Source organism: Chaetodon auriga, chromosome 18, assembly GCF_051107435.1.
Source record: "Chaetodon auriga isolate fChaAug3 chromosome 18, fChaAug3.hap1, whole genome shotgun sequence".
NCBI classification, from domain to species: domain Eukaryota; kingdom Metazoa; phylum Chordata; class Actinopteri; order Chaetodontiformes; family Chaetodontidae; genus Chaetodon; species Chaetodon auriga.
Window position 1 is genome coordinate 404,260 of NC_135091.1, and position 15,741 is coordinate 420,000.

General features: G+C 48.1%; 2 protein-coding genes across 6 annotated transcripts in view; one reads left to right on the forward strand and one right to left on the reverse strand.

The window, feature by feature from the left end:
• The first annotated feature begins 373 nt into the window (after window positions 1-373).
• zbtb25 (zinc finger and BTB domain containing 25) lies at window positions 374-5,708 on the forward strand. 5 transcript variants are annotated; one of them, XM_076755879.1, is made up of 3 exons: window positions 374-457; window positions 2,013-2,193; window positions 2,464-5,708. In XM_076755879.1, the coding sequence occupies exons 2-3, from the start codon at window positions 2,021-2,023 to the stop codon at window positions 3,662-3,664; spliced, it is 1,374 nt and encodes a 457-aa protein (XP_076611994.1). In that variant the 5' UTR covers window positions 374-457; window positions 2,013-2,020; the 3' UTR covers window positions 3,665-5,708. The 5 variants fall into 5 exon arrangements, with proteins under 5 accessions (XP_076611994.1, XP_076611993.1, XP_076611991.1 ...); XM_076755878.1 differs by having other exon boundaries at window positions 386-1,841; window positions 1,901-2,193; XM_076755876.1 differs by having other exon boundaries at window positions 392-1,830; window positions 1,890-2,193.
• A 2,783-nt stretch (window positions 5,709-8,491) lies between these two features.
• The window catches only part of LOC143336627 (C-1-tetrahydrofolate synthase, cytoplasmic-like), an 8,033-nt gene continuing 783 nt past the window's right edge, over window positions 8,492-15,741 (reverse strand). The window contains exons 2-12 of the mRNA XM_076756891.1: window positions 14,944-15,046; window positions 14,745-14,826; window positions 12,477-12,536; window positions 11,825-11,878; window positions 11,602-11,738; window positions 11,300-11,400; window positions 10,978-11,114; window positions 10,706-10,817; window positions 9,376-9,503; window positions 9,012-9,099; window positions 8,492-8,804 (exon numbers count right to left, since the gene is read on the reverse strand). Coding sequence (XP_076613006.1) covers window positions 9,046-9,099; window positions 9,376-9,503; window positions 10,706-10,817; window positions 10,978-11,114; window positions 11,300-11,400; window positions 11,602-11,738; window positions 11,825-11,878; window positions 12,477-12,536; window positions 14,745-14,826; window positions 14,944-15,044 — 966 coding nt within the window. The 5' untranslated portion in view covers window positions 15,045-15,046 and the 3' untranslated portion in view covers window positions 8,492-8,804; window positions 9,012-9,045. The remainder of the gene's footprint in view (window positions 8,805-9,011; window positions 9,100-9,375; window positions 9,504-10,705; window positions 10,818-10,977; window positions 11,115-11,299; window positions 11,401-11,601; window positions 11,739-11,824; window positions 11,879-12,476; window positions 12,537-14,744; window positions 14,827-14,943; window positions 15,047-15,741) is intronic.

The following is a 15,741-nucleotide window of genomic DNA, read 5'->3' on the forward strand; positions in this document are numbered from 1 at the left end:
ACTCGATCAAGAGTAAAAAATCATTTGATGTTCAGAAATAACAAGAAAAATGGTTAATTAAAATGGATTGGATAATTATGACGTCACAACATCATGTTATCACCTGAAGAAGCTGATCGGTGTGTGACGTCACAGCTGAGCTGCGTCAGGTCTCCTGATGATGATGATGATGATGATGATCGATCTGTGTGTCCCATCATCACGTGTCTCTCAGCGGAAACATTCATCTTTCTGCTGCATATTTTTATGATTTCTGTCTTTGTTTGGTTTCAGTTGAGTAAAACGCGTCAATCAGTCCGTTATTGATCATTAATTACTCGTTGGTAAGTGACACTGTCGGATCACATGACCAGCCCCTTTGACCCTTCCTCTCGCGAGACGTGACGCGGCTTTTTGCGAGATCATCTGCAGCAACAACTCGGCTCCAGAACCTGAAGACAATCTGCACATTTCTGCGGTAAGACGCCGATTAACGGCCGCCGGGCACGGCGCGCGTGCACGACGCGGACAGACAGAGGGTATGTGGGGCGCGGATGGGGTTGCGCACGCGCCTCTGCGCGTCTGGATGAATGAGGACGTGCGTGTTAGTGAATTTGAATGAGACAGAGGATGGAGGAGGCTGCAGCCTCACGGGCGCGACACGACGGGCACGCGCTGAGCCTTATTGTTGTTTGGTCGCGCGGGTGTCCGGTTTCCGGTTTGTTTGGATCAGAGATTGTTTGTTGTCATCTAAAGACCCCCCCCCCGTGTGTGTGTGTGTGTGTCTCAGCTGACCTTCAGTGAGGTCACAGGTCAGCAGGTGATCTCCTGCTCACCTGTCCGGACTTCTCAGCTCTGACGAATCACACCTGAGCTCAGGGTGACAGTGGGCGGGACCTGCTGGAGGTAAAGTGAGGTCACTGAACGCGGTGGGCTCTTGGTCCACAGCAGGTGTGTCCACAGCACCTGAAAACAGCTGATGTTAATGACGATGTCAATAAAGCTTGAAGCTGAAGAGCAGTGACAGATGATGATGATGATGATGATGATGATGATGACGATAATGACGACAATGTTTACTCCAGACTGATAATACACTGGACCTGGGCTGTCCCCTCACAGGTGAATGAAGGTCACCTGCTGGAATCATCATCGTCATCTTCATCATCATCGTCATCTTCATCATCATCGTCATCTTCATCATCATCGTCATCATCATCAGTAGTCATAGAAAGAGGAAACATGTGGACACGATGTGCTTTAAAATGTTTTATATGACAAAGAAATGTTGAATCTGAAAAAATCAACTACGACTCCCAAGATGCATTTCACTGAAAGCATCCAATCAGAGGCAGCTACACGTTAACTTCTCATTAATTCACTTCACTTCTGGGTCAGCTGTGCTTGAATTCAGTAACCATGGTGATGTGTTTTGCATCCGATTGGATTTCTCTACATGACAACGTTGCTGAGGCTCATGGGTATTGTAGTCTCTAAAGGAAACCTGATTTCTCATAAATGAAGTGTGAATGACTGAAACTGGAGTGAAGCTGTGTAATGGTTTCTGTTCCGTTGACGTCCTGCTGAGGAAACACCATGAACTGTGTCATCCTCCAGCACTTCCTGTTTCCTGTCGTCTCTCACCTGATCGCCAACCAGTCAACAACCAGTGACCTAAAAAAGAAAAAACAGTGAAAGATGTTCATCAGGTTCAAAAAGTCCAAATGTTTTGTGTTTCTGATTCATAACAAAATAAATCATCTGTTGAATCATTTCAGCCGCACAGGTGAAGAGGTGAGGCACAGGTGAGGTACAGGTAAGGCACAGGTGAGGTGAAGAGGTGAGGCACAGGTGAGGTACAGGTGAGGCACAGGTGAGGTGAAGTGGTGAAGCACAGGTGAGGTGAAGAGGTGAGGTACAGGTGAGGCACAGGTGCACGCAGTCGCTGGTTCCTGCAGTTTGTCAGCAGGTGGCGCCGCTCTCAGCCTGGAGCGTTGGTTGGAGGCCTCTGACTGAGCACTGTGTGTTTGCAGGGGGGGTCATGGAGGTGTCGTCTCACAGCCTCTTCCTGCTGCAGCAGCTCAACGTTCAGAGAGAGTTCGGCTTCCTGTGTGACTGCACCGTGGCCATCGGAAACGTCTACTTTAAAGCTCACCGAGCCGTCCTGGCCGCCTTCTCCAACTACTTCAAGATGATCTTCATCCACCAGTCCAGGTAAGGGAGGTGGACAAAATAAGTGAAACACCTGGTTACAGTTTCATGCAGGATCACTGATGCTGTTTTAGTTTTTTAATATGGAGGATTGTTAAAAAGTGATGCAGATTAAACAACAGACGGCTGCTTTTAAAATGCACCTGAATCGATGATCCTGAGAGCCGCAGAGCCGCTCACCTGAGAGTCCAGAACCAGGGCAAACACACACTGTTGATTCTCAGCCTGATGAAGAGTTGACATGTCCCTCTGTCTGTCTGTCTCTGTCCTCAGTGAGTGTATAAAGATCCAGCCCACAGACATCCAGCCGGACGTCTTCAGCTACCTGCTGCACATCATGTACACCGGCATGTGTCCCAAACAGCCGGTGGACCAGAGCCGGCTGCAGGAAGGCATCAAGTTCCTTCATGCTTATCAGCTGTGCCGGAAACCTGGAGAGGGCGCCGCTGACGCCACCACCGATGTCGTTCGCATGTCCAACCTGTACGGCATCCAGATCTCCTCCCAACTGGCAAACAAGGAGGCACCTGGAGTCCCCAAGTCCACCACGGTGTCCTGTGGGGCCCCTGACAATGAACACTCCTCTAGTCGGGGGGGGCGGTCCCTCTCACAGTTGTCCCTCACTGTTGGACTGGAGGGGGTCCCATCAGACCGCCAGGCGTTGGTGCAACGCAACGTCTGCTCTGTGGCATCTGGAGACGACTCAGATATCTCAACCCGCATCAAGCAGGAGCGTCTGGAGGAAGAGGAAGGGGAGGACGGCGAGGGGGAAGAGGGCCAGGGGGCGGGGTCTCCGTCTCCCGCTCAGGGCAGCAGTCCCAGTCAGAGCCTCCTGTTCAAAGACCGGCCCCTGGTCCTGCTGTGTCCTCGCTGTGGAGAGCGTTGCTCCTCCCCCGAGGGCCTGCGGGAACATCTGTTCAGCCACGCCCTCGACCCCACCCGCCTGATGGAGGGGCTGTCGCAGGGCGGTGAGCTGGATGCCGGTGTGGAGGAGGGGCCACCAGGGGCCCAGGAGCAGCTGGATGCGGGATGTTTGGAGGAGGCGCTCAGACAGAGCCAGGCGCTGGCTAATCAGCTGGCTGCAGAGCTGAGGAGGAGCCGGGGGGGAGGAGGAGGAGGAGGAGGTGGGAGCAGCCCCACTCCTGCCGTCCTGCATTCACGCAAACGGAAGATCGCCTGCGCCGTCTGCAGCCTGCGCTTCTCCCACAAGAGCCAGCTGCAGGAGCACATGTACACCCACACCGGCAAACCGTCCCGCTACCACCGCTACAACCGGCTCTGCAGCCAGCTTTTCCAGGCCTCCGCCCACTTCTGCGAGGGCACCGCAGAACACGGGGGAGGGGGCGGGGCCTCGGCCGGCGCCGCCGCGCTCTCTGAGGAGACCAACAGGGACACTCAGGACAACGGCAGCTCCTGCTACTCCCTGGACTCTGAGATCTCCCAGGAGAGCGTGGATGGCGTGCCCGTCGAATGATGTCATCAGATGAACAGTGACGGGCGTTTCACCACAAGGTGGCGTGACTGAACACAGACGGTTCTGTGGTCTGGGAGTGAAAGACGAGTTGAACCAGCTCTCTCTGGACTCTGAGGTTTCTGTTCTGTTTGTGTCTCTGCTGCTATCTGATGGTCCTGTACCTGTGCAGGTGTGTGTGTGTGTGTGAATCCGTCATGTGATCATATGTGTTGCCGTGGTCATCGGCTGCGAGAGGCCGACTGTTGGTTTTATAAACTCGGTCGATTCGTCAGCACAGAAAATTAAAAATCTTGTCTGATGTGAATCTTTGCTGGTGTTCTTCATCATCTACACACTGAGTCTGGATTCTGGGCTGTGGGACGGACAAAACGAGACATCTGGACGTCAGCTGGGACTAATGAGATCATGGTTCGCGTCCTGATGATCCTTTTCGTTTCAGTGCTTTGTTCATTCCTGCAGAGACTGAAATGCTGAATCCTGATCTTCCCCTCGACCAGCGACGAAGCATCAGACTGAGGAAGATGAGGATGTTGGAGTCCTTCTTCAGAGGACATCAGTCTGATGTCAAACTGCAGTTGTGTCTTCACGCTGTGGAAGAAACAGGAAGTCTGAGTGATGAAGCAGCAGCAGTGCCTTCGTGTGTCGTTTCCATCAGTTCCTCAAAGCTCGCGGCTTCATGACAATCTGATGAAGAGTAACAACAATCCGTCCAATCACTGATCGACTTTACCGGCTTTTCTAACTTCACTTTTGACCAAATTGTTCCTTTTCTAGAACCTTCGGACTGTAACCTTCCTCTGACGTCCTGAGCTGAACTTGCCTCCGTTGAAGGATCACACGCTGACTTTTGGTTTGAGTTGATTCCTGAGAATCAAGTCGAGATGATTCGTTTCAATCAGTGTTTGTTTTTAAAAAGAAAAACTGAGTAAACAAAGAAGACTTTGAATGTTTGAAGTAAGTCTAAAAGGAGGCAAATGAGATAAGAAGTATTTCAACAACAGAAAAAAGTCTGCTGGTCTGATTTGACTCCTGCTGGTCTGATTTGACTCCTGCTGGTCTGATTTGACTCCTACTGGTCTGATCTGACTCCTACTGGACTGTCCTGACTCCTGCTGGTCTGATTTGACTCCTGCTGGTCTGATTTGACTCCTACTGGTCTGATCTGACTCCTACTGGACTGTCCTGACTCCTGCTGGTCTGATTTGACTCCTACTGGTCTGATCTGACTCCTACTGGACTGTCCTGACTCCTGCTGGTCTGATCTGACTCCTACTGGTCTGATCTGACTCCTACTGGACTGTCCTGACTCCTGCTGGTCTGATTTGACTCCTGCTGGTCTGATCTGACTCCTACTGGTCTGATCTGACTCCTGCTGGTCTGATTTGACTCCTGCTGGTCTGATCTGACTCCTGCTGGACTGTCCTGACTCCTGCTGGTCTGATCTGACTCCTACTGGACTGTCCTGACTCCTGCTGGTCTGATTTGACTCCTGCTGGTCTGATCTGACTCCTGCTGGTCTGATCTGACTCCTGCTGGTCTGATTTGACTCCTGCTGGTCTGATCTGACTCCTGCTGGTCTGATTTGACTCCTGCTGGTCTGATTTGACTCCTGCTGGACTGTCCTGACTCCTGCTGGTCTGATCTGACTCCTGCTGGTCTGTCCTGACTCAGTTTCACTTCTGGACTCGCACGTTGACAAATGAGCGCTTGAAGAAAAGAAAGAAACGTTGTTTTTTTTCCTCTTCAGGCTGAAAAATGCTTAAAATGAATCTGATGTCACTTTATTCTGAAAGGGGACTGAAAACGTGTTCTGGTCCTTTAGCTCAAGGACTGACTTCTCTGTGGTCACATGACCGCTGTTCATCCATGAGGACTTCCTGTTGGGATGTTATTGGTTATTGATTGGTGAACAGTTGTGATGTCGTCTTCATTCCGTGTTTCACTGTAAAAAATCCAAACAGGAAGTTTTGTGTTTTGTACATAAATGTCTTTTTTTTTCATTGATGGAAGAATAAAGTTTTGTAAATAAATGTCTTTTTCCACCAATCAGAGCAGTTTTCTGATCTAAAGCTGAAATTAACGATCTTTTAACTTTTGATGAATTTATTAAAAAGTGTCAGAAATGCTGAGAAAGATCCATCTGAAGGTTTGAAAACTTTATTTAAAACATCTTCATCTGAAGGTTTGAAAACTTTATTTAAAACATCTTCATCTGAAGGTTTGAAAACTTTATTTAAAACATCTTCATCTGAAGGTTTGAAAACTTTATTTAAAAGAACATTAAAATCTTCATCTGAAGGTTTGAAAACTTTATTTAAAAGAACATTAACATCTTCATCTGAAGGTTTGAAAACTTTATTTAAAAGAACATTAACATCTTCATCTGAAGGTTTGAAAACTTTATTTAAAAGAACATTAAAATCTTCGTCTGAAGGTTTGAAAACTTTATTTAAAAGAACATTAACATCTTCATCTGAAGGTTTGTAACGTGACATTTCAAAAGATTTAAAAACGGATTCATTTATTAAAGATTAAAAGACGGTGACACCTCACAGCAGCTTCTCCTTACACCTGGAAACACCTGGAAACACCTGGAAACACTCACAGAACAACAGGAATGAAAACATCTGGGTTTTCCAGAAAGAGAAAAGAAAAGAAAAGAAAAGAAAAGAAAAGAAAAGAAAAAAGGACCAATAGAAATGTAAATATAATATATTAAGTTGACTTAAACTAAGCTAACTAAAGACGGAGGCTCAGTCTGGACCTTGGACAGAGACTGTCCTCACAGGGTCTCCGTCTTCTTCCAGACTTCATGTCTTTGCTGTTTGACTGGACTTTAAATCTGCAGTAACAGATTCTGTCCAGCAGGCGTCAGCAGAGAGCTGAGCACCGAGCTGAACAGAGGCATTCTGGGAAAGTGAGTATCCACACTGACCACTGACGTCACTCTTTTAGCAGCACAGGATATAAATATGAATTTTGTTCTTTCAAAATAAAACGTCTAGAGGAATCGCAGCAGTTTAAATTCGCATCTTCTGTCTTTGACTCGTCCATGAGCAGCGCTTTCATTTATGATTTATGATTTATTCTTCTGTCGATAAAGGATCAATGGATCAGTGGATGAACCTGCAAGGTCCTGATGATGACAAAGATTCTGACTTTTTCAATAAACTGCAGTTTTGTTCTCAAATCGGGACATAAATTCTGAAATGTGTAGCAATGTGCTGGCGACAAAGGTGCAAAAGATATCGAATATAAAGTCAGATTATTGTCAGAAGAGCGAAAAGATGAAATAATAATGATGAAACCTTTTTTCTCACAAAAATAAAAAGCTAAAAGCTGTTTTCATTCACACAGAAGTCACAATACGACGAGAACGCGGTGGAAATTTTCAAAGAAAAACTCAGTTTATCGTTTCTTTTTGTCTGCAGCGAATAAGAAACTTAGAGAAAAGCTGGAAATGTTCCAGATGTTTTTAATAATCTTTAAGAAGCAGAAACGAAACAACAGTCTTTCATTTGATCAAAAATTCAGTTTTTCACGTCCAATCAGAAGTCGAGAAAAGTCGTTTCCTTCTAAACGTTAAATTCACTCTTAAATTGCACTTTTTTCTCTATTTAACAAACAACAACAACAACAACAATAACAACGATCATCCAGCACGTCGATACAAGGTTTTGCTCCTGAACACTCGTATGTTTTTTAACAGGTTTCAAGGATTTTTCAGATCTTTTCCCTTTTTTCTTTCTGTCTTTCTGTGTCTCCCGGTCCTCCTCCCGGTCCTCCTCCTGGTCCTCCTCCTGGTCCTCCTGGTCCTCCTCCTGGTCCTCCTCCTGGTCCTCCTGGTCCTCCTCCTGGTCCTCCTCCTGGTCCTCCTCCCGGTCCTCCTGGTCCTCCTCCTGGTCCTCCTCCTGGTCCTCCTCCCGGTCCTCCTCCTGGTCCTCCTCCTGGTCCTCCTGGTCCTCCTCCCGGTCCTCCTCCTGGTCCTCCTGGTCCTCCTCCCGGTCCTCCCGGTCCTCCCGGTCCTCCTCCCGGTCCTCCTCCTGGTCCTCCTCCCGGTCCTCCCGGTCCTCCCGGTCCTCCTCCCAGTCCTCCTCCTGGTCCTCCTCCCGGTCCTCCTGGTCCTCCTCCTGGTCCTCCTCCTGGTCCTCTTCCCGGTCCTCCTCCTGGTCCTCCTGGTTCTCCCTGAGCGTCACAGGCTGCACTTACATTAAATGTAGAAACTCATTCTGGGAAAGGAAACCAAATCCTGGTTCTTGTTCTTGGCCTCAGGGGACATCAGCCTTTAATGCATTCATAAGCATTTAATTTACGATTAAAACTCATAAAAACTGTATTTGCTGAACGTTTATTGATCTTTTCCTTCTGCTCTTCATCACGAAGAACAGACGAGTGTCGACCACAGAAGAAGAAGAAGAAGAAGAAGAAGAAGAAGAAGAAGAAATGTTTTCTGTGTTTAAATCCTCTCAAACATCAGACATCATCAAACTGTAGAATCATTTCTTCCTGAAGTGACTGAAGAAATAAAATCCAGATCGTTCGGACTCAAACGAACCGTCAATCGATGTGATTAACGGTCACACAGCTGTCAATCATCAAAGTTGATTAACGGTCACACAGCTGTCAATCATCAAAGTTGATTAACGGTCACACAGCTGTCAATCATCGAGGCTCATGTTAAACTCATGTTAAAAACAAAACAAATCAAGTTTCAGCGTCAGAAATAATGTGTTCACAATGACGACATGAACATTCAGCTTTCATGTTTTATTTTGGATTTGAGCTATTTCTGAATAAACAAGTGAATAATTAATAAAACTTAATGTTCAGATGCTTCAAGTCAAACTTTATTTGAGTTAACAGACTGAAGAGACGTGAAACCGACGAACAGAACGACTGAAATAACATAAACAAAATCTGATCAGAGCCAATCAAAATCAAAAACTCATTAACTGTCAATAATCAATACACTGATCACAGATCAGGTCACTTTACGTTGACTTCAGTCCACAGCAGGAAACAGCTGTTCCCATGGCGACGGCCTCTGACCCGTCGGCTGACAGGCAGCGTGCTGGTTGTTTCTTCTTCTTCCGTGATTTTGATTGTTGAATCTCCTCAGTGTCGATGTTCGGTCAGATCCCTCAAACACATCAAATCAAACGAATCTTTATTGATCTCTGTGTGGAGACGAGGTCAGAGCAGCAGAGAGAAACACACCGAAACTCAATGAAGAAAAATAAGGAGCAGAAGAAGAACATCCCACCAAAGAACAGCAGGAAAGTAAAAGACGACAGCAGAAACGTTTGGAGATGAAATTCTCTGTTTTAGAAGAAACTTCAAGTTTCACCTCCTCCACCTTCTCCTCCTGCTGTGTTGCTGTTTCACCTCCTCGGCTGTCGCTTCAGGAGGAAACGCTGAGCGCTCTGCACCGTGTTCTGCAACAGAACCACCAGCATCAGATCAATCATCAGGGTTCATAAACTGTAGCTCCACCCTGACGAAGAGGAGGCAGCAGCTCCACCCACAATGAAGGAAAGTCAACCAGATCAACAAAACCAGAGCAAACGAGCGGAGTCATCAGAGCGGAAGTGAGCGATGACGTGAGCAGAGCGCCAAACGCACGTTTATCACTTTATTGTTTTCAATTCAACAATCATGCAAACAAAAATAAAGCCAAATGAAATAAAATAGATTAAAATGCACTGAGTTACCTCCATGAGCATGGCCACCGTCATCGGCCCCACCCCTCCTGGGACAGGCGTGATGAATCCTGCTCTCTGATTGGCTGAGGCATAGTGAACATCTCCGACGACCCGTTTGCCGCTCGCCTTCGTCTCGTCTGTCAGGCACGAGCACACAGAGGTCAAAGGTCACTCACAATCTGCTTCCTGTTGACACCGCGAGAGCAGTCATGTGATGTGTGTTTTCAGGCGAGTTCGTATGAACGGAGGTTATTTTTGAAAAGGTGCTAAAACGCTCATCGGGATCAATATATTGACATATATTGACGAGCAAAACCGACGAAGACCTCAAAAAAAACAACAAAGATTTAATTCTTTGTTTCGAGTAGCAGCGTTTTGAAGGTGGAGGGAGTCCCGGCTCGTACCTGAGAACAGCAGAGTCCAGTCATCAAGCCGAGAACAGATAAATGTGCACCGACAAGTTCGATAAAAGGACCTGATGTTAGAGATGAACTGAACAACACTTGTTCATCAAAACAGAGCTGAGCATCAAATATTAGACCTCGATTCTCAGCGGCCCCTAAGAGACCACCAAGATTAACCCCAAAGGACCTGACCTCAGACTTGACTCATCATTAAAGTTAAGGACGATTTGAGACGAGCTCGGCTGTTCGGATGTGTGGGTTTTAAGAATACAACAGAGTGTCATCTGCAGAGAAACGACAAAACACATTATAAAGACAAAAGAAGGGGGGCAAGAACTGAGCCGTGAGGGACACCATAATTCAACAGAGCCATGAGGGACACCACAGTCCAACTGAGCCGTGAGGGACACCATAATTCAACAGAGCCATGAGGGACACCACAGTCCAACTGAGCCGTGAGGGACACCATAATTCAACAGAGCCATGAGGGACACCACAGTCCAACTGAGCCGTGAGGGACACCATAATTCAACAGAGCCATGAGGGACACCACAGTCCAACTGAGCCGTGAGGGACACCACAGTCCAACTGAGCCGTGAGGGACACCACAGTCCAACTGAGCCGTGAGGGACACCACAGTCCAACAGAGCCATGAGGGACACCACAGTCCAACTGAGCCGTGAGGGACACCACAGTCCAACTGAGCCATGAGGGACACCACAGTCCAACTGATCCATGAGGGACACCACAGTCCAACGAGGACGAAGAGTTACCCAGAGGGACAGAAGACGTTCTGCTGAGAGGTTTGTGTGTAATAAGTTCAGAGCCGAGTCTGTGATGCCCACCCACATGTTAGACCGGACGTAGTACCAGATCAGTAGTATAGTATTGTGTGTAGTATCGGATGTAGTCCCTGATGCAGTATCAGTGTGTACCTGGTACATGGTTGATTCCACAGTCGATGACCACAGCTCCTTCCTTCACCCACTCTCCTCTCACCATCTCTGCTCTCCCCGCCCCCACAACCAGGATGTCAGCCCGGCCCACCTGCACACAAACAGGAAATGCATCATCAGACACAGGAAACACATCATCATCAGATACAGGTAGTAAAAAGTACAAAGTACTTTAAAGTACTTTACAACAAAGAAACTACTTTTTGCTTCACATCAAATAATAGTACTAATCCTCAGGTGAGTGAGGTCACCTGTTCAGGTAAGTCTGGTGTCTTGGAGTGACAGGTGGTCACTGTGGCGTGGCTCCACAGCAGCAGGTCGTGCATCGGTGCGCCGACGATCTTACTGCGACCAATCACAACTGCATGTTTCCCCGGCACAGACACGCCTACACAGGAACAGGAAGTTGTCATATTTGTGTGACATCATCTCAGAGCATAGTGTGTGTGTGTGTGTGTGTGTGTGTGTGTGTGTGCGCGCGTGTGTGTGTGTGTGTGTGTGTGCGTGCGTGCGTGCGTGTGTGCGCGCGCGTGTGTGTGTGTGTGTGTGTGTGTGTGTGTGTGTGAGAGACACCTGTCTGTCTGATGAGCTCCATGCAGCCGTTGGGGGTGCAGGGGATGAAGCAGTCGTTCAGGTCACCTCGAGACAACTTGCCTGCATTAATACAGCTCAGACTGTGCACACACGCACACACACACACACACACACACACACACACACACACACACACTGTAGTGTCACTGTTAAAGGTCAAAGAGCTGATCAGGAATCACTTTAATTGATTGAATTCAGGGACAAAAACATGAAACCACTGAACTGAAACCCTTCAGAACACAAAGAGAAAAGAAGAAGACAAACTTCCTGTGAGGACTCACCCGTCCACATCTTTGTCCGGAGAGACAGCGTTGGTGATGAGGTCGGCGTCGATGGGGTTGACGGAGTCCAGAGGAAGCTGGACGATCAGACCGTGGACAGACAGGTCCTCGTTGACGGACATGATGCGCTGCAGGACCTGTGGGACCAGAGGAAACAGGAAGCGGTCAGAGCTGCACCTTCATCCCTGCTGGACATTGTCATCACTGCAGGTTCGTCACCGACCTCGTCCTGCGTCGCTGTGCTCGGCAGCCTCACGTGTTTCGCATCGATTCCGATCTGCAGACGAGAAGCTGAAAGTGTGATTGAAGCCAATCAATCAAGAAAAGATCAATATATCAATCTGACATGGACACGATGACGTCATCAGGGTGGGAAACGAACCAGAACATTCTGGATGACTCAGGATGAGGCCCGAGTCCTCACTTAATGAACACGTCTTAAATGAGGCAAGAGGTCAGAGAGGAGAGGACGATCGTGAGCAATGGTGGACAACACATTTCTGAGGACACACAACCGACTCTGAAGGGACGCAGGACATCTGAGGTGTCTCAACAAACACAAGCCAAGCAGAAAGCCGGGAGCATTTGGCGTCTGGACATCAGCTCTGTCCCTGCTGGTCTAAAGACTGCTTCAGATCTGAGTCCACTTTAAAGTGTGAACCAGGCGTGAACAGATCCCTCATGTGGACTCATGAGGTCTGAACCAGGCTGTGAACAGATCCCTCATGTGGACTCATGAGGTCTGAACCAGGCTGTGAACAGATCCCTCATGTGGACTCATGAGGTCTGAACCCGGCTGTGACGCTGTGAGCTGGTCTGAGTCTGATCTGTCGATGAGAAACTGAATGAACGTGGATGAAATGTTTGTCTCTGACCTCGGCTGCAGCCTTCAGTTTGGAGCTGATGTACAGGTTGGAGTCGTCTCTGTCTCCCACCTGAAACACAGTTTGACACCTGATCACACACAGAGGTCATGTGACAGTCACCTGATCCTGCTGTCACACACACACACACACACACACACACACACACAGTCTGAGAAGTCTCTAACGAGGCAGCTCGTTAAGCCTCCGGATGTCACCGAGTGTTTGAGCTCCAGCTGTTCGTCGATGGATCAGAACTGTTTGACGAGGCGGTGACAGGTTCACGGACAGGAAGCAGGTGTGTGCAGGTGAAACATTCAGGGAGAGCGCTCTAATGTACAGGAGGTCTGAGGGTCAAAGCTTTACAGCACAGTCTGAACTTGGATCTGTTTGCTGACAGTTGATTTGCTAACTGTGGGATGATGTCATCACATCCTCAGACCTCGGACAGGAAGTGAGTTTTGGATGGAAGCTGCCTCTGCAGGTTCAGGTCGGTCTGACCGCTTCAGGTTTGGGTTTGAAGGGTTCAACGTTTGTTATCAGGTTCCTGAGAAGAGGAGCAGCTGCATCAACACAACCGGTTCAGACCAGTTTGACTCCGAGTCCACAGTCTGGACCAGGGGTATTCCAGAAAGTGGGTTATGTGAAAACTCAGAGTAAGTTAAGCCTGAGAGGGAAACTCTGAGTCAGTCACCATGGTAACAGACTCCGTGAACGCCACCTGCTCGCTGGCAGGTTCACTATAAGAAACCCTGAGTTTCTACCTGTCTCCTCCCTGCTGTTAGACATCGATCGCCTGTTCACTCCCAATCCGATTGATATCGAAGCCCAGCTGATTGGAAATGCTTTATCCAGATTAGACGTCCTGTCGTTTCCAGAGGAATATCTGTTCGAACGCTGCCGCTTTTCATCAAACGGTATAATTTATTAGGATTATTAGGATTAGTCAGGATTTGTAATTTAGTTCCAACCATTAACACATTTCACCGTAACCCTATTTTATGTAGTTTTATATACAAGAAGTTTTATGTATAAGTTTTATTTTTCAAAAAGACACAAGTGTACACTTGTGTCTGATGTGGGCCCTCGTGTCCTGGGGGTGACAGGCTCAGGTGAGCCTCCCCCGGGGACGCCCTCACCGTCGGTCACGGTCTTGGCTGAGGGCCGGCTCCTCCGCCTGTCAGAGGAGGTGGAGGTGGCCTTCACCCGTTTTTCGGGCCTCTGCCTTGTTTCTGTTGGCTGAGCAGAACTCAGATGTTAATCTCTTTTAAATTAGTATTTTATCGAGTGTTGGTGGACACATCGTCACATTTTAAATGACTTCAATACGTATGAAATAAAAACGTGTAAACATTGTATCAAGAGTTAATCTGCTCAGTGAGATGACGCGTTAAAACAACATGTTGGCAGAGCTTTAAATTACTACATGAAGAAGCCACTGAATGAATATTTACTCTGTTTAATAAGTCAATTAAAAAATCAAATTCAGATCAAGGTGAGGTTCAATCATAGCTCAGTAAAACATGTCTTAACTTTCTGAATGATGTTTTTAGTTTTCATTTTTAGCTGCTTCAGAGTTCGTTTCTCCCCTGTTGATTGCACCTAAATGAAAATCAGATTTTATTCCTGTTTCTATTCATACCTGTGTGCTCCGATCGCAGGTACGGTTGAACGTTACGTCGGTGGAATCGTACCTTCAAACTCGGTCTCGCGCCGTTTCTCTCTCTGCAGCGCTGACACGTTAAACATGCGCTCAGACTCCTGCAGGCCTGCAGTCAGACCTCCAGCTCCATCAGGGGAAAATCACTTCATCTTTTTTTTTTGTCAGTTGTCATGGTGACTCGCGGTATCGGGGCTCCATTGATGAAGGCTTTTTTATAGTGGTTGTGCACGCGCACAACTCAAGGTGAACATACTCAGAGTTGACTGAACGAACTCAGATCGGCTGTTCTGGAACCGGAAACTCAGAGTTTCCCACCTCAGAGTGAGTCAATCAGAGCTCAGCGACAGACTCAGTTTGCTGAGCTCCTACCTGGAATACCCCCAGAACTACAGACACATGTTTACACACACACGTATGTGATCTTATTCCGAAACATCTTCATCAAACAACAACAACAACAACGACACGTGTTCTGACCTCACACCTGATCTCACCAACAACATGATGATTAGTGTCATTATTGTTATTGTTACTGTTGTTGTTTTTGTTGTTGTTGTTTTTGAGCTGTCGTCTTTCCGCCGGCCGTTTCCTGATGAAGTCACTCACAGGTTACTCACCTGTAAGACGACCAGACCTGGTCTGAACCCTGAGTGACTCTTCATCTTCTCCACCTCCATCTTCAGCCTCTCCCTCACCAGCCTGCTCAGACACAGACCCAGGATCAGCTCACACACATTTAACACTGCTCACACCCTAACTGGTGTGACTGGACAAACTGGGACAAACTGGGAAGAGCCGGGACGTGGACTGACTCACTTGGACGTCTTGTTGCCGGAGATGACGGTTGCCATGGAGCGCCTGCTTCCTCGGCAACTGGAGGCCCCAAGACGGAGCGAGAGGGCGGCCAAGGACAACATGACTGAAGGAGAGAGAGAGAGACAGGTGACACAGGTGTTCACAGGTGACACAGGTGTCATCAGAGAGGACACAGAGACCACACAGGTGTCCACAGAGAGGACACAGAGAGGACACAGGTGTCCACACAGGTGTCCACAGAGAGGACTCAGGTGTCCACAGAGAGGACACAGGTGTCCACAGAGAGGACACAGAGACCACACAGGTGTCCACAGAGAGGACACAGAGAGGACACAGAGACCACACAGGTGTCCACAGAGAGGACTCAGGTGTCCACAGAGAGGACACAGAGACCACACAGGTGTCCACAGAGAGGACTCAGGTGTCCACAGAGAGGACACAGAGACCACACAGGTGTCCACAGAGAGGACACAGGTGTCCACAGAGAGGACTCAGAGACCACACAGATGTCCACAGAGAGGACACAGAGAGGACACAGGTGTCCACAGAGAGGACACAGAGACCACACAGGTGTCCACAGAGAGGACTCAGGTGTCCACAGAGAGGACACAGAGACCACACAGGTGTCCACAGAGAGGACACAGGTGTCCACAGAGAGGACTCAGAGACCACACAGGTGTCCACAGAGAGGACTCAGAGACCATACAGGTGTCCACAGAGAGGACACAGGTGTCCACAGAGAGGACTCAGAGACCACACAGGTGTCCACAGAGAGGACACAGGTGTCCACAGAGAGGA